This window comes from Odocoileus virginianus, chromosome X, assembly GCF_023699985.2.
Source record: "Odocoileus virginianus isolate 20LAN1187 ecotype Illinois chromosome X, Ovbor_1.2, whole genome shotgun sequence".
NCBI classification, from domain to species: Eukaryota; Metazoa; Chordata; class Mammalia; order Artiodactyla; family Cervidae; genus Odocoileus; species Odocoileus virginianus.
Window position 1 is genome coordinate 21902737 of NC_069708.1, and position 25014 is coordinate 21927750.

The 25014-nt window shown below is 39.1% G+C and overlaps 2 protein-coding genes across 2 annotated transcripts in view; one reads left to right on the forward strand and one right to left on the reverse strand.

The window, feature by feature from the left end:
* ZNF41 (zinc finger protein 41) overlaps window positions 1–4951 on the forward strand; it is a 44053-nt gene extending 39102 nt beyond the window's left edge. The window contains 1 exon segment of the mRNA XM_020896649.2: window positions 2–4951. Within this exon segment, the coding sequence (XP_020752308.2) occupies window positions 2–20 (19 nt within the window). The 3' untranslated portion in view covers window positions 21–4951.
* Window positions 4952–13154: 8203 nt separating this feature from the next.
* Window positions 13155–25014, reverse strand: part of ZNF157 (zinc finger protein 157) — a 28189-nt gene continuing 16329 nt past the window's right edge. The window contains exons 3-5 of the mRNA XM_070462006.1: window positions 19685–19811; window positions 19296–19391; window positions 13155–17241 (exon numbers count right to left, since the gene is read on the reverse strand). Coding sequence (XP_070318107.1) covers window positions 16235–17241; window positions 19296–19391; window positions 19685–19811 — 1230 coding nt within the window. The 3' untranslated portion in view covers window positions 13155–16234. The remainder of the gene's footprint in view (window positions 17242–19295; window positions 19392–19684; window positions 19812–25014) is intronic.

Genomic DNA, 25014 nt, shown 5'->3' on the forward strand with positions numbered 1-25014 from the left:
ACTATAAATCCAGTGACTGAAAATACCTTCAGCTGGAAATCATAATGGAATGTGCATCAGCTGTCTCACAGTGGTGACAAGGAGTGCCTGATGCTGCAATCATTGCACAGGGGGAGTAGATATGACAGACTACAAATGGCTTAAGTGAACAGAAGGTCAACAGAGCCAAGTATTCTTCAGTCAGGTGGAACACCAGTTGATATGCAATTATATGTGTAGGGAGCCACTTTGGTAAAACATTTGAGCAATAGCCCTGGTTGGCTTCATGATTCACGCAGACACTCTCATTCTCCTGCAAATGGTAGAAATAGAGACCCCAGGAGATGACTTGTAATCTCTTATGCTTCACTTTTTGGATAAAGGGCTTTATAAATTCAGCACTGATTTGTTCTTCACACCCTAAAATGTAAAACTACTCAATACTGACCAATTTTTTTTTCAAATTTCTAGTGTGGGAAGAAGAGCATTCATTGTCCAAACACTTCTAAGGCATTGAAGTCAAGGCAAAAACCAATTTGGGGATATATTAATAGATCTATGAGTAGAAGCTAGAAGTTTTTTGATAATTGACATTTAAGACACAGAAAAGATTGCCCTGAGGAAGCACTCTTTTTCTTCCCTTTGAGACATCACCATATTTTTAAAATATGAAATAAAATTTTTAAATTTAATCTCTGACTTTATGCATTGGCAAATTAAGCATAGCTCTAGCCTATGTTACAGGAATGTAGTTATTAAATGTTACATATGCCTAAAGGTGGCAGTTGTTCCCTTATCAATTCCATGCCATGGCAGCAGGTGATTCACACTTGAAAGTAGTGAGCATACCTTCTAATCTGTACTCCCAAAGCTATCATTTATGTAAGCTGCAGACCATAAACTTCTAATTCCCTTAGTAACTGAACCTAAGACAATGAAACTGAGCCACAGCACTCTGGACTTCCACTGAAGCTTCTGCTTTCTTTGGGATTCCTGTTTGAAAAACAACAGTTAAGAAATTGGGTTTCAATACATAAAATGGTGGGTTTTCTTCCAAGTTAGTTAATTTGATATATTCATTTTATGTGCACATTGAGAGTAATTTTATGTGGATTGCTATGAGATAAAGTCATGTTGCATTAGTTATTCAGCCTAAGATATGATTATTATTATAGTTGAATAACTGGAAGACTTCTCTAAAAAGAGCACTGCTTTTTTTAAGCACTGATATGTAAACACTTTCTTGTTTTTAATTTAAAAAATTTACAATACTCAAAAGGGGCTTTCTTTCTAGCATGTAGTTTTATTTTGTTTTTAAACTTTTTAATTAAAGTATAATGCATACTGAAAATGCATATATCATAAGCATACAGTTCAATGAATTCAAACAAATTGAACACACTCAGATCAAGAAACAGAACATGACTAGCACCCCAGAAAAACTCCCTGTTCTCCCTTCCAGGTCTTATTGTCCACCTCCCCCACTAGGTAAGCACTATCTTGACTTAAATAGTTTTGTCTGCTTGGTATTTTGTATAAATTCATTCAGTAGTTATATTTCATATATTGGTAATGTACTCTTAAGTATCTGTCTTCTTTCATTCACATTATAAATGTGAGATTTGTCCATATTGTTAAATGTAGTTGTAGATAGTTCATTCTTATTGTCATGTTAAATTACACTCTGTGAATATTCAACAATATATTTATCCATTCTATTGTTAACGGACATTTGTGTTGTTTGCAGCTTAGAGATATTCGAAATAGTGCTCGTATAAATATTTTAGTACCTATCTATTGGTGAACATATTTATGAACCCTGATAGGCATATATCTAGGAGTTGAACTGCCAGATTATATTGTATCCATATGCTCAGCTAGTTTATGAAACTAGTTTTCCAAAGTGACTGCACCAATGTACACTCCCACCAGCATAGTATATGAGTTCTAGTTGCTCCTTGTCCATACTTGGTATTGTCCATCTTTTTTTTTAAACTATAGCCATTATGCTGGATGTATAGTGATATCTCAGTGTGGTTTAATTTTTATTTTCTTATCCTTCAACCCCACCATAGTATCTTGCCAAGACAGTTGCCTGATATCTCGGATCTGAAACTTATGCATGGTTCTCATGTGACTGTACCATTTTACATCTCACCAACAATAGTAAGCAATTAGTAACTTTAAATATCCCCACACAAAAATGCCCAAAGCTTGATGGTTTGACTGGTTGAGTGCATTAAACATTTGAGTAGAAATCTTTCAGAAAATAGAGGAGGAAGGAACACGCCCCAATTCTATGAGGCCAGGATTACCCTGATACTTAAGCCATACAAATGTATCACAAGAAAACTACAAGCAACATTTCTCATGAATATAGATGTAAAAATCTGCAAAAAAATATTACCAAATTGAATCCAGCAACATATAAAAGGATTATACATCATGACCAAATGGGATTTATTTCAGTGATGCAAGACTGCTTACTTCAACATTCAAAAATCAGTCGATGCAATCTACCGTATTATATATGTAGGGTAAAAAAAAAAAAGAAAAATCACATAAAGCGCCGTAATCTACATATTGAATACAATTTTATCAAATTTCCAGCAGGCTTTCTTCCCCAGAAATTGATTAGCTAATCCTAAAGTTTATATAGAAATAGAAAAGACGAAAAATAGCAAATAAGAATTTGCCAAAAAGCAAAATAGAAGGACAGTAACTTCCCAATTTCTTGATTACAGTAATCAAGACAGTATAGTACTAGTTTAGGGAGAGAGAGATCAATGGAATAGAAAATAATCCAGGAATAAACTCTGATACTTATGGTAAACATAGTTTTTTACAAAAATGTGAAGGCAATTCATTGGGAAAATAAAAGTTTTTTCAACATTTGGTGCAGGAATGATTACATATCCATATGCAAAAAGATGAATCTAAATCTTCACATCATACTAAAAATTAACTAAAAATGTATCAGAGATGGAAATAAAAAAGCTAAAACTACAAAAGGTTTAGCAGAAAACAGGAGAAAAATCTCTGTGATCTTGTATTAGGCAAGGAATTCTTAAATACAACACCAAGAGCATGATCCATAAAGAAAAAATGATAAATTAGACTTCATCAAAACTAAAAAGGTTCAAACTTCAAAAGATACCATTAAGAAAATGAAAAGACAAAGCACAGACTAGGAGCAAACATTTATCTGATAAAGAACTTGTATCTGGAATATATAAAGAACTCTTACAACTCAATAAAAAGAAGACACGCAACCCAGTTTACAATCAGGCAGAAGATTTGAAGAGATAGTTTACCAAATACAGGTAAACTATATTTGGAAGCTACCAGCTTCCCTGGTAGTTCATCTGGTAAAGAATCTGTCTGCAATGCCGGAGACCCTGGTTCAATTCTTGGGTCAGGAAGATCCCCTGGAGAAGGGATAGGCTAGCCACTCCAGTATTCTTGGGCTTTCCTGGTGGTTCAGATGGTAAAGAATCCGCCTGCAATACAGGAGACCTGGGTTCAGTCCCTGGGTTGGGAAGATCCCCTGGAAGAGGGCATAGCAACCCACTCCAATATTCTTGCCTGGAGAATCCCCATGGACAGAGGAGCCTGTCAGGTTACAGTCCATAGGGTCACAAGGAGTCAGACAAGACTGAGCAACTAAGCACAGCACAGCATATATATTTGTGTGTGTGTGTGTATACACATATATATGTATATATACACACACACACATGAATAAACATGTGAAGAGATGCCCAACATCATTAGGCATTAGAGAAATTCTAACTAAAACCACAAGCTTCCCTAGTGGCTTCAGTGGTAAAGAATCTGCCTACCAATGTAAGAGATGTGAATTCAATCCCTAGGTCAGGAAGATCCCCTGAAGAAACAAATGGCAACCCATTCCAATATTGTTGCCTGGAAAATCCCATGGACAGAGGAGCCTGGTGGGCTAGTCCATAGGGTCACAAAAGAGTCAGACATGACTTAGTGACTAAACAACAGCAACTAAAACCACAATGAAATACCACTTTATATGTACTAAAATGGCTATAAAGAAAAGACAGTTACAACAAATGTTGGCACAGATAGGAAAATCTGGAACTTTCCTACATTTCTGGTGTGACTGTATTAAAATGACTTAGCCATTTTGGAAAAGTTTGGCAGTTTCTTAAAAAGTTGATCATAAATTTACCAAAGGACCCAGTGCTGCCACTTCTATAATCTACCCAAAAGATAATATAACATGTGTTCATACAAACACTTGCACTTGAATATTAATAACAGCATTATTCACACAAGACAGAAAAGTAGAAACAATCTAAATATCCATCAACTTACAAGTAGACAAAATATGGTATATTCAGCAATAAAAAAACAAATACTGCAATATGGATGAACTTAAAAAATATGCTTAGTGAAAGAAGTGCAATGCAAAACATATAGTATTATATTTGAATATTGCATTTATATGAAATGCCCACGAAAGTGAAATCTATAAAGCTCTGTAGATCAGTGGTTGTCTGGAAGATCCTCTGGAGAAGGAAATAGCAACCTACTCCAGTATTCTTGCCTAGAAAATTCCATAGATAGAGGAGTCCATGTGGTCACAAATAGGATACGACCGAGCTAGTGACCATAGAGATAAGAATGGGAATCATCACTAACTGTTAATTAGTAAGAGGAATCTTATTGGGGAGATAAAAATGTTACAGAACTTGACTGTGGTGATGGTTGCACAACTAGGTAAGTTTAATGAAGGTCATTGAAGTGATCCTCAATTCCACTCCTGTTTAAGCATCTGGGTTCCCTGCCATGACATCTATTGCCACCCATATCTAGAATGAAGTGTTGTCTTGGAGCCTGTTGTACATTTAAAAATAAACTTTTTAAAAAAGGTCATTGAACTGTACAATTTAAATATGGAACCTAAATTATACCTCAATAAAGTTGTTTCTTTTTCAGAGTTGTTTTGGCTCTCTAGGTCCTTAACATTTCCTTATAAACGGTAGAATAAGATTGTTCATTTCAACAACATAAAAAACTGCTGTGATTTTTATTGAGATTTGTTTGAATCTATAGATCAATTTGGGGAGAATTGAAATGTTAACAATATTGAGTTTTCTGACAGATGAATAAGGCACATCTCTCCATTTAATTTCTCTCAACAGTATTTTGTAGTTTTCAGTGTACAGGTCTTTTACATCTTCTGACAAATTGTTGCCTAAGTATTTCATATTTTGATGCTATTTTACTTGATGTTTTATTTCCACTTTATTGTATAGCACTCATTTTTTTTCAATTACTTATTGTTAATTACTAGTATGTAGAAAAGCAATTGCCTGAAGAAGGGCATGGAAACCCACTCCAGTATTCTTGCCTGGAGAATCAATCCCATGGACAGAGGAGCCTGGCAGTCTACAGTCCATAGGGTCGCAAAGAGTAAGACAAAACTGAAGTGACTTATTTAGCATGTACACAGAAAATCAACTGATGTTTGTATACTTACCTTGGGCAGAAGTTAGAGGGAACAGTCCCTACATAAGACTGCCCTCACTTCCAACACCAACTGCAAGTTCAAGGGTCTCTAAGAACACCCTCAATTTTAATCATTCCAGTCCATCCTCTCAAGCCATTAAATACATTTTCATATTTTATAACAATTTGATTATTCTTCCTCTCTGTTCTGCCTCTATTTGTACCTTATGATAAACTTGTGTGGAACTATTTAGCTTATGATTAGCTAAATCCAGTTGTTCCTCAAGCTAGTCATTTGCCATCAGTATTATATCCTGAAAAATCCTTTAATTCAATTTCCCCATATATTTGACCATCAATACAAACATAACCTTAGCAACAATGCCAGTGTTACACCGTGATAGTAGTGTAACCTGCACACATCGATAATATATGTAACCTGCATCCAATATTGTGCCTATAGTCAACTTTATATACTCTGCATTTAAAATTTTTCAAAAGAGTAGATGTCCTGTTCAGTGTTTTTCCAAAATAAAATATATCAAAAGATACTGGCACATTACTAGAGTCCCACTGGGTCATCAACAATTATTCCAGTTCATCACCCAGAACAATATCGCTCAGGTTTGCAAACTTCCATTTGACCTTCTCAGGTTTCAAAACTAAGAGTAGTCTTGGCAACAAGTGGCTTCATTCTCTCTGGTATCTGATTTAATTGAATTGAGACAGTATTATCTCTTATTCTGAGCCTCTCTCAGGGCACCAATGTAATGGATTTCCCTTGTTACATAACTTATTTATTCATTCTTTTACTTTCAACTATATTTCATGTTCTCTCCATTTATCATTGAATTTGACCCAAATTTTTCCATCTTTGAAAGAGACAATAGGTTCAGCCACTGTGCTGGTTCAGATGATCAGCAATATCAGTCTAGCAAATGCTTCCCCTTCAGCCCACTCCCATGTGTATAGGGTATCATTGCATAGGTGTGGAACTCATGGTCTGTCTCAACCACTCAGTAATACAGCTGTATTCACCATCGACCCCAATTTTCCAAGTTGAGTGAAGGCACAGTCTATCACATTAGGCCATTACAAATTCTGACATTAAAGTTTGAAAGTACAATGAAAGTTTCTTGCTTAGGAATCATCCCTGCTTCTGGCCCCTGCAATTGTGGCCCTGGTCCTGGGACCACTGCATCATGTAGGAATAAAACAACATTGAGCTGCTGTTGGGGAGGGAGGGAGAACTGTATGGTCATAGTGGCATCCTCCCCCTCCTTCTTTTCCCCAGATTCTTCCAAAAAGTGAAGGAATCTATCTATTGGAGAACTCCCCTTGGCCATCCTCATGTTGAGTGTGAGCACACACATGTGAAGACATGAAAGTCATCCTTTCACGCTTTTATCTCTCCTGGTTTTATTTTTTAATATCTATCATTTTTATTTTTTTATTTGACTGCACCAGGTCTTAGTTGTGGCACACAGATCTTTAGTTGTGGCATGCAAACACTTTGATGTGGCATGTGGGATCTAGTTCCCTGACCAGGGATCGAACCTAGGACCCTTGCATTGGGAGCACAGAGTCTTAGCCACTGGACCACCAGGGAAGTCCCTCTCCCCCAGTTTTAGACAACAAATGTTTCAACTGCCTGCTCTCCATCAAAGCACTGCTCTTAGAATATCTCTGTTTATTTTTGCACATTATGAATTATTATTGTGGACTGAATTGGGTTCCCACAAAATTTACATTTTGAAGCCCTGACCCTCAGTGTGGTTATATTTGAAGCTCAAGGAGGTAATTACAGTTTAAATGAGGTCATAAGGGTTCAGTTCAGTTCATTTCAGTCGCTCATGTCCGACTCTTTGCGACCCAATGCACTGCAGCAAGCCAGGCCTCCCTGTCCATCACCAACTCCCGGAATTGACTCAAACTCATGTCCATTGAGTCGGTGATGCCATCCAACCATCTCATGCTTTGTCGTCCCCTTCTCCTCCTGACCTCAATTTTTCCCAGCATCAGGGTCTTTTCAAATGAGTCAGCTCTTTGCATCAGGTGGCCAAAGTATTGGAGTTTCAGCTTCAACATCAGTCCTTCCAGTGAACACCCAGGACTGATTTCCTTTAGGATGGACTGGTTGGATCTCCTTGCAGTTCAAGGGACTCTCAAGAGTCTTCTCCAACACCACAGTTCAAAAGCATCAATTACTCGGTGCTCAGCTTTCTTTACAGTCCAACTCTCACATCCATACGTGACTACTGGAAAAACCATAGCCTTGACTAGATGGACCTTTATTGGCAAAGTAATGTCTCTGCTTTTTAATATGCTATCTAGGTTGATCATAACTTTCCTTCCAAGGAGTAGGTGTCTTTTAATTTCATGGCTGCAGTCACCATATGCAGTGATTTTTGGAGCCCAAAAAAATAAAGTCAGCCACTGTTTCCCCAATCTATTTGCCATGAAGTGATGGGACCAGATGCCATGATCTTAGTTTTCTGAATGTTGAGCTTTAAGCCAACTTTTTCACTCTCCTCTTTCATCAAGAGGCTCTTTAGTTCTTCTTCACTTGCTGCCATAAGGATGGTATCATCTGCATATCTGAGGTCATTGATATTTCTCCCAGAAATCTTAATTCCAGCTTGTGCTTCATCCAGCCCAGCGTTTCTCATGACATACTCTGCATATAAGTTAAATAAGCAGGGTGACAATATAGAGCCTTGACGTACTCCTTTTCCTATTTGGAACCAGTCTGTTGTTCCATGTCCAGTTCTAACTGTTGCTTCCTGACCTGCATACAGGTTTCTCAAGAGGCAGGTCAGGTGGTCTGGTACTCCTATCTCTTTCAGAATTTTCCACAGTTTATTGTGATTCACACAGTCAAAGGCTTTGACATAGTCAATAAAGCAGAAATAGATGTTTTTCCTGGAACTCTCTTGCTTTTTCGATGATCCAACAAATGTTGGTAATTTGATCTCTGGTTCCTCTGCCTCTTCTAAATCCAGCTTGAACATCTGGAAGTTCATGGTTCACATATTGCTGAAGCCTGGCTTGGAGAATTTTGAGCATTACTTTGCTAGCGTGTGAGATGAGTGCAATTGTGCAGTAGTTTGAACATTCTTTGGCATTGCCTTCCTTTGGGATTGGAATGAAAACTGACCTTTTCCAGTCCCGTGGCCACTGATGAGTTTTCCAAATTTGCTGGCATATTGCAGGTAGCACTTTCATAGCATCATCTTTTAGGATTTGAAATAGCTCAACTGGAATTCCATCACCTCCACTAGCTTTGTTTGTAGTGATGCTTCCTAAGGCCCACTTGACTTTGCATTCCAGGATGTCTGGCTCTAGGTGAGTGATCACACCATCATGGTTATCTGGGTCATGAAGATCTTTTTTGTACAGTTCTTCTGTGTATTCTTGCCACCTCTTCTTAATATCTTCTGCTTCTGTTATGTCCCTACCATTTCTGTCCTTTATTGAGCCCATCTTTGCATGAAATGTTCCCTTTGTATCTCTAATTTTCTTGAAAAGATCTCTGGTCTTTCCTATTCTACTATTTTCCTCTATTTCTTTACACTGATCACTGAGGAAGGCTTTCTTATCCCTTCTTGCTATTCTTTGGATCTCTGCATTCGAATGGGTATATATTTCCTTTTCTCCTTTGCTTTTTGCTTCTCTTCTTTTCACAGCTATTTATAAGACCTCCTCAGACAACCATTTTGCTTTTTTGCATTTTTCTTGGGAATGGTCTTGCTTCCTATCTCCTATACAATGTCACAAACCTCTGTCCATAGTTCATCAGGCACTCTTGTCTATCAGATCTAGTCCCTTAAATCTATTTCTCGCTTCCACTGTATAATTGTTAGGGATTTGATTTAGGTCATACCTGAATGGTCTAGTGGTTTTCCCTGCTTTCTTCAATTTATGTATGAATTTGGCAATAAGGAGTTCATGATCTGAGCAACAGTCAGTTCCCAGTCTTGTTTTTACTGACTGTATAGAGCTTCTCCATCTTCGGCTGTAAAGAATATCATCAATCTGATTTCAGTATTGACCATCTGGTGATGTCCAAGTGTTGTCTTGTGTTATTGGAAGAGGGTGTTTGCTATGACCAGTGTGTTCTCTTGGCAAAACTCTATTAGCCTTTGCCCTGTTTCACTCTGTACTCCAAGGCCAAATTTACCTGTTACTCCAGTGTTTCTTTTCTTCCTACTTTTGCATTCCAGTCCCCTATAATGAAAAGGACATCTTTTCTGGGTGTTAGTTCTAAAAGGTCTTGTAGGTCTTCATAGAACCATTCAACTTCAGCTTCTTCAGTGTTACTGGTCAGGGCATACACTTGGGTTACTGTGGTATGGAATGGTTTGCCTTAGAAACAAACAGAGATCATTCTGTCATTTTTGAGATTGCATGCAAGTACTGCATTTCGGACTTTTTTGTTGACTATGATGGCTACTCCATTGCTTCTAAGGGATTCCTGCCCACAGTAGTAGATATAATTCTGAGTTAAATTCACCCATTCCAGTTCATTTTAGTTCACTGATTCCTAAAATGTCGATGTTCCCTCTTGCCATCTGCTGTTTGACCACTTCCAATTTGCCTTGATTCATGGACCTAGCATTCCAGGTTCCTATGCTATATTGCTCTTTACAGCATCGGGCCTTGCATCTATCACCAGTCACATCCACAATTGGGTGTTGGAAACAAAGCTTTGGATTTGTCTCTTCATTGTTTCTGGAGTTACTTCTCCACTGATCTCCAGTAGCATATTGGGCACCTACTGACCTGGGGAGTTTATCTTTCAGTGTCCTATCTCTTTGGCTTTTCATACTGTCCATGGGGTTCTCAAGGCAAGAATACTGAAGTGGTTTGCCATTCCCTTCTCCAGTGGACCACATTTTGTCAGAACTCTCCACCATGACCCATCTGTCTTGGGTGTCCCTACACGGTATGGCTTAGTTTCATTGAGTTAGACAAGGCTGTGGTCCATGTGATCTGAAGTGCAGAGAATAACAAAAAATTTAAAAAGCAGTCTGCAGGACTAGGGAGTCACCAGAATCCAAGGAACAGTTCAGGGATTGAAACAGTCAACAAACCAATTTACATAAATTGGAAAATGATTACTGGTCCTAACATAGGGTCATCAGAAACTGTGGGGAGTAATCACAGAAATCAAATACAGTATATTAATGACTAGTGAGGATTCAACAGACACAAGTCATGGGAGCTAATATAGCACCAGCATATATCATTATGGGGGGCTCATGGGAGTCAGACACTGTACTGGTGACTAATAGAAGATCATCGGAAACCATGAAGGGTCTAATGGTAGGGGAGGCTCTAATGAGGCCCAGGTATTATGCTGGGGCTCATGAGGATAATACGTTGTATTAGAGGATGAAGAACTGGCATCCACAGGATTGAGGGTAGCAAATAGGCTGATGCTTAGATGGAGACAAAAATCACATTAGTGGTGGCTAATGGCTAATCAGCAGGGTGATAAAGTACTAATATGAGATCAGCAGACACTAATCAGATTTTTTATGAGGACTCAAAGACACTCTGCTAATCATGAACAAGATTAGCAGACACAGTGACGACACATTAATATAGGACGAGCAGCAGTTACTGTGAAAAAACATGAGGCAAAGACTAAACTAGTGGCTGGTAATCATCTGTCCCAGTGTTGAGGCCAGTATAGGGTTAGCAAATATGGAGATGGGCTGTAACGTGTGGTCAGCATGCACTGAACTGGCCCATCATTGCATTCAGATACTGTATTAATGGCTAATGGGGAATCAACTGGCACAATGATGATGGTTAATGCAGGATCAGCAGCACTGTGATTGTGACTTACGAAGGTCAGAGACATTGTACTCATTGCTAATGGGTGGTCAACAAGGTTAAGACTAGTGTGGAATCAGCAGATACTGTGCTGGAAGCTCCTGGAGGTTAGTCTCTGATCTTATGGCTAATTGGGGATCAGCAAATACATTGTTGGAACTTCATGCATACTGAAGAAACTGTACTGCTGCCTAATTGAAGATCAACAGACACTGTGATGGGAGCTAATGTGGGGTCAGCAAACTCTATGGCTTCAATGGATCAAAGACACAATGCTGCTGCGGCTGTTCAGTCACTAAGTTGTGTCCAAGTCTTTGCAACCCCATGTACTGAAGCTCTCCAGGCTCTTCTGTCCATGGGATTTTCCAGGCAAGAATACTGGAGTTGGTTGCCATTTCCTTCTCCAGGGGATCTTCCCCACCCAGGGATCAAACTCATGTCTCCTGCACTGGCTGGTGAATTCTTTACCACTGAGCCACCCTGGGAAGCCCCAAAGACACAATACTTTCAGTTAAAGGTGGGGGAAGAGGACTCAGCAGCAGACACAGGGATTTGGCTACTGTAAGAACAAAAAACATGGTAATGGGTCCTCAAGGAGGTCATACTCTGTATGGGTGTCTACAAATCAGAAGACTAATGTGTGATCAGCAGATACACTGATGATGGGGGCTATTTAGGGGTCTTTAGGGAAAGAACTTGGAACTTAGTAAATGGGGATCAGAAGATAGAATGACAAGGTCAAGTTCTACAGACATTGTGCTGGGGCTCAAGAGGATCAAAGTCTATTGGTGACTAATTAGGGAACAGCAGATAAATATTGATGTAACTATGCTGCATTGTGGGTTCATGAGGTCAAAGACACTGTCAAAGTGAAGTGAAAGTGTTAGTCGCTCAGTCGTGCCAAACTCTTTTCGACCCCATTGATTGTAGCCCACCAGGCTCCTCTGTCCATGGAATTCTCCAGGCAAGAATACTGGAGTGGGTAGTCATTCCCTTCTCCAGGGGATCTTCCTGTCCCAGGGATCGAACCTGGGTCTGCCACATTGCAGGCAAATTCTTTACCATCTGAGACACCAGGGAAGCCCCAAAGACACTGTACTGATGGCTAATAAAAAAAAATCAGATATAGTGAGGAGATCTAATGTAGGATGAGCAGACATGTCAATTAGAACTCATTGGGTTAAATATACTGTACGGTGGCTGATGGGGAATAAACAGACAAAACGGTGAAAGCTAACATGGAGTCAAGAGCCACTGCAATAGGTCTAAAGGAAGGTGATAAAGATACACTGCTGGGAGCCAATGGAAGGGAGGTTAGTAGCCACCATGCTGAGTCTAAAGGAGGGCAAAAAGATGTGATAGTAGATCATCAGTCACTAAGCTGTAAGCAAAAGGAGTGAAAAGATGGTATGCTGTGAGCAAATGGGGGTCAGCAAAAATTGTAATGACAGCTAAAAGAGGTGGCGAGACATGGGAGTGAGCAGACTCTGCTGGAACAAAAAGTGGAAGAAGACAAGCTATTGTGAGCTAATGGTAGGTTAGCAGACATTGTGCTCTTGACTAGTGGCAGTAATAAGAACTGCTATAAACTAATGAGGTGTTAGTAGACACTGTGCAGACATGTCATGGGTATAAAACTACATCATGGTAGCTAATGGAGTATGAGGAGAGACTATCATACTTAGGCTATCAGGAGCCACATACATACAGTAGTGTTGGCCAGTAGGGTTATCACATAAGTGATGGTAGCTAATGGAGGGCCAGCACAACCCGCCACAGAGCCTTAGTAAAGGTCATTTTTCATGGAGCAAAACCATTTCTAAAGCCTTGAAAGAATGAAGTCTCCCAGTGCCAGTGTCTTTCATCTGATCTAGTGGTCGATATTCTTGGTTTTTCTCCCAGGCAGCCTACATCTGACTCCTGATAAGGAAATGGGAAACTTTTTATTGTTGTGCTTTAAAGTTTTAATTGAAAGATAATTTACATACAACACAATGCACAAATCTTAAATTTAATCATTTGATGACTCTTGTGTATTCTCATTAACACACACTCAGTCAAGATACAGAATAGTTCCATCATGCCCAGGGAAGTTCCCTCCTACCTCTTAGGAGTTAATTCCTACCCCAGAGGCAACCACTGATCTGCTTTCTGTCACCATAGATTATTTTTTTTTCATGTTTGACATTTTCCATAATAACAGTCATTTTAAAACATCAGATTTAATTTTTTAATGGATGAGCTGAAGATTGGAAGAAGTGAAGAGATGGCATCTTGATAAACATAATGCTTAGTAAACAAGGGTGAGGGCATGCTATATACAAAGTGAGAAAAGTGTAATATGTATATTCAAGTGTATGCTGTATTGGGGGGCATCTAACAATTAATTCAAATACCTTGGGTTGTCGTAATCATTATGGAACAGTCAGGGGAAAAAGCAAAAAAATTATGTAATTTAGCATCAATATTTATTATGGCACAGTGCTACCAAAAGTAAAGGATTTGTTTCTGCTTATCAAAAAAGTACAAGGGGAAACATTCACAAGGTTGAGAAATTTGTCATTGACAGACCTCCACTAAAGAAAACTCTATGGTGACAAGTGCTCGGGCCTGGTGGACTGGGAAGACCCAGAGGGATCGGGTGGAGAGGGAGGTGGGAGGGGGGACTGGGATGGGGAATACATGTAAATCCATGGCTAATTCATTTCAATGTATGACAAAAGCTACTGTAATGATGTAAAGTAATTAGCCTCCAACTAATAAAAATAAATGGAAAAAAAAATAAAATAAAGTAAAAAAAAAAGAAAACTCTAAAGGATGTTTTCCAGGCAAAGAAGAAAATGATCATGAAGGAAATGAGAAAAATTAAAGAGCAACCAAAGTGGTAAATATGTAGGTAAAACAAAATGAATATATAAAACAAAAGTGTTTTCTGGGGAGACATACACACGTGTATACACACACACACTTAACATATAGATAGAAACATATATTACATATATATATATATATATATATCCCATAATGCATCATATTTTAAAATATATGTATATACATATATATGAGCAAATTTTCTATTAAAAGAACTTTCAAAGACAATTTCTTAGAGAAAACCATAAAATACTACTTAAAATTTAATAGATTTTAAATGAGTTAAATAAAAAGACAAACACATTCAAGGATGGAAGGGCTTAAGGCCATTTTACACCTTTCAGATGGGCAACAATTTATCAAAAAATAACAGATAAGTCCTAGTGAATATGTGGGAAAATGTAAACTTTTTCTCAAACTGCTCATGAGAGTGTAAAATAGTGCAATTTTTAAAAACTTTAATATTTAGTCAAGTTGAAAAACTTCTATATCAATCAGAACCCAGCTAGGAGACAGAAACCATACCAGTTATTTTAATAGAGAGAATTTATTTAAAAATTTTTTAATTAGTTATGAAGTTACTAACCAACTAACTTAAAAACAAAGAGAACATTAAAATTCTCATGGACTCAGCAACTGCAGAAAGCAGTGGGACTAGGGTAAAAAGGGAAGAAGTTGGAATTACTAAAAATAGAAGGTTGTAAGTGGGGTCTCATGTGACTGAGATTCATAGTTCTAAGGAGGTGGCACTAGCCAGATGTTGCAAGTGTCTCTGAGGGGGTGCAGTACCATAGAGCTGTTAGTGCTGGGAAAGTGCAAACTGGGTTAAACTGCTACTACCATGAGGATCTGCTGCTTCCCAAGTGAAGAAGCAATGCTGGGCTGATACTCAGATAAACAGGGAGCCAACTGGAACTGAGAAAAAAAAAAAGAGCAAGTCCCTTCTTCTGTCCATAGGCTCAACATTTATATTTCATATCTTTATTGGCAAGACCCAACAGAGAGTAGCAGCTGGCAAGACAGGAGTGTGTTCTATAGAGTCATGGCCCCAGCATCACAAAGCCCTGGTATAGAAGGGCAGGTTTGGAACTGGGGCACAATAGATTAATAACTGGCATACTGCCTACACCCTATGACCCATCATTGCCACTTCTAGATTTAAATACTAAACACAGAAATGATACAAATGCCTTTCACTAGGGAAATGGAGAGATAAATAAACCAGAGCTATATTTACCAACATGGATAGATCTTGGAAAGGTAACATTTCTTGAAAAAAGCAAGCTGCATAAACAAAAATAGTGTGATACTACTGATGTAAATTTTTTAAAATATAGCATTATATATTGAAGACTTCATATTATACAGAAAAAACTTAGGGTAGATTAAAATTTTCAATGTTGAAAATGAAACCTTCACTTTAGAACAAAGTACAGGAGAATATTATCACCTTGAAACTGATAACATGAAAACATAAAACCTTAGGCAGAAGAAAAGAGTTAACAAATTAAAGAACCAGTCACAGACTGAGAGGAGATATCTGAAACACAAATGACTGAAAAGGGATTTTTATGTTCTCATATATTTTTTAAAGGACAAGGAAAACAACATTTAAACCAAAAAGTAAAAGACAGCCTATTAGAAAACAATAAGCAAAGGATATGAACAGTCATTGCACAGAAGAAATATAACAATGACCAGTCAACAGGTAAGCTGATTCTCAACCTTACCACCAATTAAGGGAATCCAAATGAAATGAAAACAACAATAAGCCACTCCCTAAGGGGATCAGGACAATTTTCACACCAAGGCAGGAGCCATATTGTTACAGGTATACTCTGTGTGCCCCAGTAATCAGATGGCCAAAAGGGCTTGACCAAATGGTGAGGGGAGTCTTCTTAGAGAAGCTTTCTCCACAGTACAAGGCAAGGGCTGGCCTAAGTGAGTTCTCTGATGTTCTGTGAGGTGTGCCTTCTGGCAGAAAGCTTTCCCACATTCTTGATATTCGAAGGGTCTCTCCTGTGTTAATGAGGCATACTTTCACAGAAAAGGCATTTCTTCATTCACAAAGTTTCTCTCCTGTGTGAGTTCTCTGGTGTTGACAAAGGGATTTCTTCATACTGAAGATTTTTCCACATTCACTACATTCATATGGTTTTTCTCCTGAATGCATTCTCTGATGTTCAATGAGGCGTGCTTTGACATAGAAGGCATTACCACATTTGTTACATTCATAAGGTTTCTCTCCTGTGTGAATTCGCTGATGTATTCCAAGAGATGAGTGCACACTGAAAGATTTCCCACATTCATTACACTGGTAGGGTTTTTCACCCGTATGAGTTCTCTGGTGATTATTAAGAGTCATCTTCAATCTAAAAAATTTCCCACATTCACCACATTTATAGGGTTTCTCACCTGTATGAATTCTTTGATGTTGGTTTAGGGATTTTTTTGCACCAAAGTTTTTCCCACAAGCACCACATTCATAGGGTTTCTCCCCTGTGTGAGTTCGCTCATGTTGAGTAAGGGATATCTTAACACGAAATGTTTTCCCACATTCGCCACATTCATAGGGTTTCTCCCCTGTGTGAGTTCTCTGATGAATCATGAGGGTTGCCTTCTCAGAAAAGGTTTTCCCACAATCAGTACATTCATAGGGTCTCTCTCCTGTATGTGTTCTCTGATGTAGAATGAGTTGTGACTTCCTGCCAAAAGATTTTCCACATTCATTACATTCAAAGGGCTTCTCTCCTGTGTGAGTTTTCTGATGAGCAATGAGGTATGATCTTGCACTAAAAGTTTTTGCACATTCACCACATTTATAGGGTCTCTCCCCTGTGTGTATTCTCAGATGTTCAATAAGGTTTGATTTCCTGCAGTAAGTTTTCCCACATTCATTACATTCAAAGTTTCTCTCTCCTGTGTGTGTTCTTTTGTGTCCAACAAAGCTCGTTCTCTTGTAGAAGGCTTTCTGATATTCGAGAGTTTGATCCAAAGTTTGAATCTTCCGATGCTGAAGGTCATTATCATGCCTGAGGGAATTACTCCAAACAGAACTGTTGGCACCTGGCAGTGAAAAAGAGCCTTTAAAAATAAATCAGATCATATCACTCTCACTCAAAACCCAACATAGGCTTTCCCTTGTCACAGTATAAAAGCTTAACAAAGCCTATAAAAACTCTACATAATTTAGTCCCCAGCTAACTCTCAGATCTGTGGAAAATTCTGAAAGAAACGGGAATACCAGACCACCTGACCTGCCTCTTGAGAAACCTGTATGCAGGTCAGGAAGCAACAGTTAGAACTGGACATGGAACAACAGACTGGTTCCAAATCGGAAAAGGAGTACGTCAAGGCTGTAAATTATCACCCTGCTTATTTAACTTATATGCAGAGTACATCATGAGAAACACTGGGCTGGAGGAAGCACAAGCTGGAATCAAGATTGCCAGGAGGAATATCAATGACCTCAGATATGCAGATGACACCACCCTTATGGCAGAAAGTGAAGAACTAAAGAGCTTCTTAAAAAAAAAAAAAAAAAAAAAAGAAGAAAAAAAAAATAAAGAGCTTCTTGATGAAAGTGAAAGAGGAGAGTGAAAAAGTTGGCTTAAAGCTCAACATTCAGAAAACTAAAATCTTGGCATCCAGTCCCATCACTTTGTGGCAAACAGATGGGGAAACAATGGAAACAGTGGCTGACTTTATTTTTGGGGGCTCCAAAATCACTGCAGATGGTGACTGCAGCCATGAAATTAAAAGATGCTTACTCCTTGGAAGGAAAGTTATGACCAACCTAGACAGCATATTAAAAAGCAGAGACATTACTTTGTCAACAAAGGTCCGTCTAGTCAAGACTATGGTTTCTCCAGTGGTCATGTATGGATGTGCAAGTTGGTGTACAAAGAAAGCTGAGCATCGAAGAATTGATGCTTTTGAACTGCGGTGTTAGAGAAGACTCTTGAGAGTCCCTTGGACTACAAGGAGATCCAACCAGTCCATCCTAAAGGAGATCAGTCCTGGGTGTTCATTGGTAGGACTGATTTTGAAGCTGAAACTCCAATACTTTGGCCACCTGATGTGAAGAGCTGACTCATTTGAAAAGACCCTGATGCTGGGAAAGATTGAGAGCAGGAGGAGAAGGGGACGACAGAGGATAAGATGGTTGGATAGCATCACTGACTCAATGGACATGGGTTTGGGTGGACTCTGGGAGTTGGTGATGGACAGGGAGGCCTGGAGTGCTGCGGTTCATGGGGTCGCAAAGAGTTGGACATGACTGAGCGACTGAACTGAACTGAACTGAACTGAACTCTCAGATATCACTTCCTAACACTCTTGATCCATACCCAACCTTGATCCACACCAGCATCTTTGCTATTCCTATTATATATCCTTCAGACTAGACTGGCACTATCTGTTCTCTCTGCTCAAAATAGTACTAAAATCTACATGGCTCTGTCTCACTTCACTGATGTTGGTGTACTAATGTTAACTTCCCCAAAGAGTCTTCCCTGACCACATTCTACAAAAGCACAAACCATCAATGTTTACTCTTTTAATCTTGATTTTCTTTTCTCCACCAAACATCATGTATTCATTTGTTTCTGGTCTCCTTCCCTCATTAGACTGCAAGCTCCAAGAGAACAGAGATATTACTTTACTCACTATTGGACCCCCCCCTCCACCTAGAAGGTGACCAGCATACAGTTGACCCTCATTTAAGATTTGGTAGATGACTAAATGAATGTATGAATGAGTGCCTGACAATAGAAGGCATCCAAGGCAATGGAGGGAAGGAAGACAATTGAGAATACTAAAGAGAAACAGACTAGCTAAGAATAAATATCTAAGCTGAGGCAGGCAGGGAAATACAAGAGTGGTAAATAACTACAAAAATCAAGATAAAATAGTAGAGAGCACTTAAGTGTGAACATGATATGGGGATGTAGGATTTAGGTATCTAAAGCATATAGACCTCCTGTCTTCCAGTCATTTTCAAAGAGCAAGGGCCTCTGAAAAGAGATTCCTGAAAAATACTACCCAAACATAACGTTTGATTTGAATTCCTGAAGTCTTATTTCTCCTACTTTTCATATGTTGAGTTGTTGCTCACTCACCTGTGTAACCATGGTCTGAGGACTCCTCCTCTAATATCCACAGTTCTTCCCCTCGCTCCAACTTGAAGATCATCTCTGGTTTGGCCACGCAGAGGCCTGTTAATGGGAAATGGCACAGGACGTGGGCCAGGTTGCCTGAGCTTTAGGGCCTCTGATGGAGGAGAAAGGTGCATCTTCATGAACTGCACAAGGAAGGGTACCCACTGAAACCTTTCACTGGGGGAAGTGAGAACACACACACTCTTCCTGGTGCTCCAAACTGATAAATTATCTGTGACCCCTTGAATCTAGAACTAAAGTATCACTGAACTCTACAAAGGCTGCCCAGGTTATAGCAACCAAGAAAGGAAAAACATGCTACCAGGAGTTAGGTGGACAATAATCCTCACCCACAGATGCCAGGTTGCTGTAGTTCTCCAGCATTACATCCCTGTGCATGGTCCTCTGGGCAAGATCCAGGCTGTGCCACTCCTGTCGGGTAAAATCCACAGCCACATCTTCGAATGACACGGATCCCTGTAACAACAATCTGCAATGATCAGGATAGAACACCTGGAAAAGATATGTGGGAACTAATTCTTCCAGTAGAGCACTTTTGAAAGTTGACTAGAAAAAGCTTCACTGGTGTCAACTGAAAAAAATGTACAATGTGAGAGTTGTGAGTTAAGTTTTATTTAGGGCAAAATGAGAACTATAGCTTGGGAGACAGCATTTCAGACAGCTCTTAGGAACTGCTCTGACAAGGAAAGGGGAGGTCAATATATATGTGATTTTGGTGAAGGGGGTAGACACAAGAGGCAGATGTCTCTGTTAACGATCTTAGTGCTTTTCTAGATATGAGAAGATACAAGAAATTGGGTTCAGAACATATTCACCTGAAAATATCTATCTGAAGGCCTGCTCTACCAGTTTTTTCCAGAGCACGGATTGTCTCATTCCTGATCTCTGCCCTCAACTCCTTTCAGGATATGCTGAAGGTCAGTGACTACAGTGGCTAGTGATCTAATCCTTATAGAGGCAAAGAACAAGTGACAATCTTTAGCTGGCACTAGAAACCTGACTCTGTCTTGCTTGATACTATTCTTTGGGAGAGAAAAACCCAGAACAGTCCTGCTAGTGTATTAACTTTTCAATTCATGGAGAAAAGACCACTGACTGCTGAGTTAATACTCTGTGTCTGGAACTGTCCTAATTGCTGAGGAAATAAAGACAGTGCCTGCTCTCAACCCAGTAAAGAGACTTGCATAGGTATGCATTGTTTTATAGCACTTTGCTTTATTGTGCTGCAGAGATACCATGTTTTTTTCACAAATTGAAGGTTTGTGGGGACCCTGCACTGACCAGATGATGGTTAGCCTTTTCTAGCAACAGAGTATTTTTTTAATTAAGGTATGTACATAGTTTTTTTTTAGACATGTTATTGCACACTTAATAGACTACAGTATAGTCAGTGTGACTTTTATATGCACTGGGAAACCAAAAAATTCACGTGACTCACTTTATCATGATATTTGTTTTATTGCAGTGGTCTGGAAACAAACCTGTAGTATCTCAAAGGTATGCCTGTATATGAACACACCCTTGCCATGAGATGTTACAGGAGCTATGCTGGACATGGGTACAAGGTGCAATGGGCTTTTACAAGGGATGGAGTAAGATTACACCTTGTGTTAACAGACTGAACTTCACTTGGGGAGGCAGAGCTTTGAATCCTTAAACAAAAATATAATCTTCCTCACAAATATGGGGCAGTAACATGAAAAACAAAGGCAGGAAGACACGAAACATGAAAGATGAGTTAAGAGAACTACATATAGCACAATATGACAGGAAAATAGTGCTTTGGACAGTGATGAGATAAAGGGCTACAGAGACATTCAGGGGCAGGCAGTGGAGGGATTACCAACTTTTTTTTTTTTTCTAAAGATCATCAATCTCCAAAATACTTGACTATACGATCAGAATATTTTCTGACCTTCCCACAATATATTTACATTTATAAATTACACAGAAGTACTGTCAAGTAAGAGAAAGGAAGAGAATATCACTCCTAGGATAACAGCATGAGCAGCTGAGTTGAGGCTGGTGCCATATATGGTGGTGGTGGTGGTTTAGTCGCTAAGTGGTGTCTGACTCTTGCAACCCCATGGACTGTAGCCCTAGCCTTCCAGGCTCCTCTGTCCTTACAAGTTCCCAGGCAGTAATACTGAAGGGGTTTGCCATTTCCTTCCCCGGGGATCTTCCCAAGCCAGGGATTGAACCCACTTTGGTGCATTGTAGGGGCTTCCCTGGTGGAGCTGGTGGTAAAGAACCCACCTGCCAATGCAGGAGATATAAGAGATGCTGGTTCAATCCCAGGGTCAGGAAGATCCCCTGGAGGAGGACATGACAACCCACTCCAGTATTCATGCCTGGAGAATCCCATGGACAGAGGAGCCTGGGAGTCTATGGTCCATAGAGTCGCAAAGAGTCGAACACGACTGAAGCGACTTAGCACGCATGCACGCTTCTGCACTGCAGGCGGTCTCCAGCACTGCAGGCAGATTCTTTACTGCTGAGCCACTAGGGAAGCCCCGGTGCAACGTACTGAAATTAGCAAAAAAGGAACACAATGGGCTGGCAGAGGGGGAGATTGAAATGGATCTTGGACCTGAGCTGGAGTGTTTATGTCACATACTGATAGAGATGTCCAGCTGGCAGATTAACATATGATGCTGGAGCTCTGAAAGGAGGCTAGGACAGACCAAGGATTTAGAGGCAATAGCATTTCAGTACTAGCTGAAGGCACCATGATAACTGGATGGCTAAGAGAACACAGAGCTTGAAGAGAGGCATCAAGTGCATGGTCAGTGGGTATACCAACATGACATGAAGATTGAAAAGGAGTTGGGGGGCTCCTGTGGGACAGAGAAAGCCTCTCTTTTCTTTGTCATGGAGTCCTGTTCCAAAGTAAATCCCAGTACCAAAGCTGCAACCCCACAGTAGCAGGCCCCTCAGACTCCAAGGGAGAATCCTCTTCTTTGGCCAGAGGAATAATGTTCTGAAGAGTGTTAGAAGGATCCCCCATTGCCTTTTTTATAACCTCTCACAACTTGGCCCCAAGGGCAAACCTAGTTGTAGAAAGTGAATGCCAGGGTAGAGATGAAAGCCCTAACTGTCCAACTAGAGGAAGGGGAAGCCCTGGGAACAGAGGTGTGGGGAAGATTGCCCTAATAATATAGCTTCAAAATACATGAAGCAAAATTTTAAAAATCTGGAAAAAAATAGGACAATCCACAAACATGGCTGCCAACCTTTATCACCTCTCTTAGTGATTAAAGGAGCTAACTGGTAGATAAAAAAATCAACAATGATATAGAAAACTGAACACTACCAATCAACCAATGATTTCGTAAAACATTCCACTCAAAATTGAGAGATTAACTGTTTCTTCAAGAACACATGAAATGTTCACCAAGCTAGACCATATCCAGGATCATAAAACAAATCCAAAAGCAATCAAAGGGCCCACTGGGTACCAAGGGAAATTGACTTGGAACAATCAACTCTGAGATATATCCTAATTAAAACTATTAGAATTTAAAGACAACGAAAAAAATTCCTCAGGGCCTCCAGGCAAAAAAAAATTAGATTGGCATCAATTTCTCAAAAACAACATACAAAGCAAGGCAATATAGCAGTTTCAAGAAACTTAAGAAGAGAGGGGGGATCGGGATGGGGAATACATGTATATCCATGGCTGATTCATGTCAATGTATGACAAAAACCACTACAATATTGTAAAGTAATTAGCCTCCAACTAATAAAAAAATATAAATAAATAAATAAAAATAAAAAGAAACTTAAGAAAATACAAATAAAGGAAATTATATCCAGCCGAAGATACCCTTCAAATATCAAGGGTTTTAGGAAAAGTTGTAAATATGCCAGAATATGTGTGCCCTTCATAAGGAATTTGCTAGAGCTGCACTAATATGGTAGCCACCAACCATATGTGGCTATTTAAATTTTGATTAATTAAAGTGAAAGAAAATTTAAAAGTCAGTTCTTCAGTCACACTAGGCACATTTCCAGTGCTCAGTAGCCACATGTGGTTGGTTACAGTATTAGACACCACAGATACAGAATATTCCCATCACTACAGGAAGTTTTATTGTATACCACTATACTAAACAATAGGGCTTCCCTGATAGCTCAGTTGGTAAAGGATCCACCTGCAATGCAGGAAACCCCAGTTCGATCCCTGGGTTGGGAAGATCCCCTGGAGAAGGGAAAGGCTATCCACTCCAGTATTCTGGCCTGGAGAATTCCACAGGGTTGCAAAGAGTTGGACATGACTGAGTGACTTTTTATATTTTATATATATATATATATATATACTAAATAGTGAGCTTCAACCAAAAACAATGAATGGGAAAATTCTGGCAAAAGGACAGACAATAAGTATTTCATATATTTAACTGCAAAGCTAAGACTAAAAAATAATTTTAAAATGTAACTAAAACTGAACAAGATCATTGTTGTATAGGGAACAGATGAGAGACAAATTAGATAGTAAAAGATTAATAAAGAAAAAAGGAAAAGGGAGGGGATATATGTATACTAATAGCTGATTAACATTGTTGTATAGCAGAAGACAACACAACACTGTAAAGCAATTACCCTCCAATTAAAAATAAATTTTTAAAAAAAGATAAACTGGTATAGCCATTATGGAGAACAGCACAAAGGTTCCACAAATAATTAAACTAGAACTACCATATGATCCATCAGTCCCACTTCTGGGACTATATCTGAAGGAAAGGAAATCACTATCCCAAATATTCATTGCAGCATTATTTGCAATAGCCAAGATATGGAAACAACCTAAGTGTCCATCAACAGATGAATGGATAAAGATCTGGTATATAAACAACGGAATATTATTCAGTCATGAAAAAGAAGTAAATCCTGCCATTTGCAACAACAGGGATGAACCTGGAGGACATTACACTAAGTGAAATAAGTTAGACAGAAAGACAAATACTGTATGATCTCACTAATATGTGGAATCTAAAAAAAAAAGTCAAACTCAGAAGCAAAGAGAGAATGGTGGTCACCAAGGGTATGGGGGAAAGGGGAGAGATATTGGTCAGAGACAAAGTTACATTTACGGAGAATAAATAAAGTCTAGAGATCTAATATACAAGCATGATGACTATACATAATAATATTATACTGAACAATGGAAATATGCTAAGAGAGCAAATTTCAGGTGTACTCATCACACACAAAAAATGGTAACTGTAAGGAGATGATAAGTTAATTAGTTTAACTGCAGTAATCATTTCACTATGTATATGTATAGCAAATCATGTTGTACATCTTAAATATATACAATTTTATAAATAAATATGTAAATAAAAAGATAAAAGGGTTGAGTAAGAATACCACAGAAGGGATAAATACAAAGGTAACCACCAGAATGGTCTTCCCTGGTGCCTTAGACAATAAAGGAGGCTTGGATTTGATTCCTGGGCCAGGAAGATCCCCTGGAGAAGGGAATGGTTACCCACACCTGTATTCTTGCCTGTATCTTGCTTGTATTCTTGCCTGGAGAATCCCACGGTGGGCTACAGTCCATGGGATCATAAAGAATCAGACACAACTGAGCAACTAATCACAACCACCTGCATAAAAATACAAACCTTCCTAATTACCAAAAACATTCAGAGGAAAC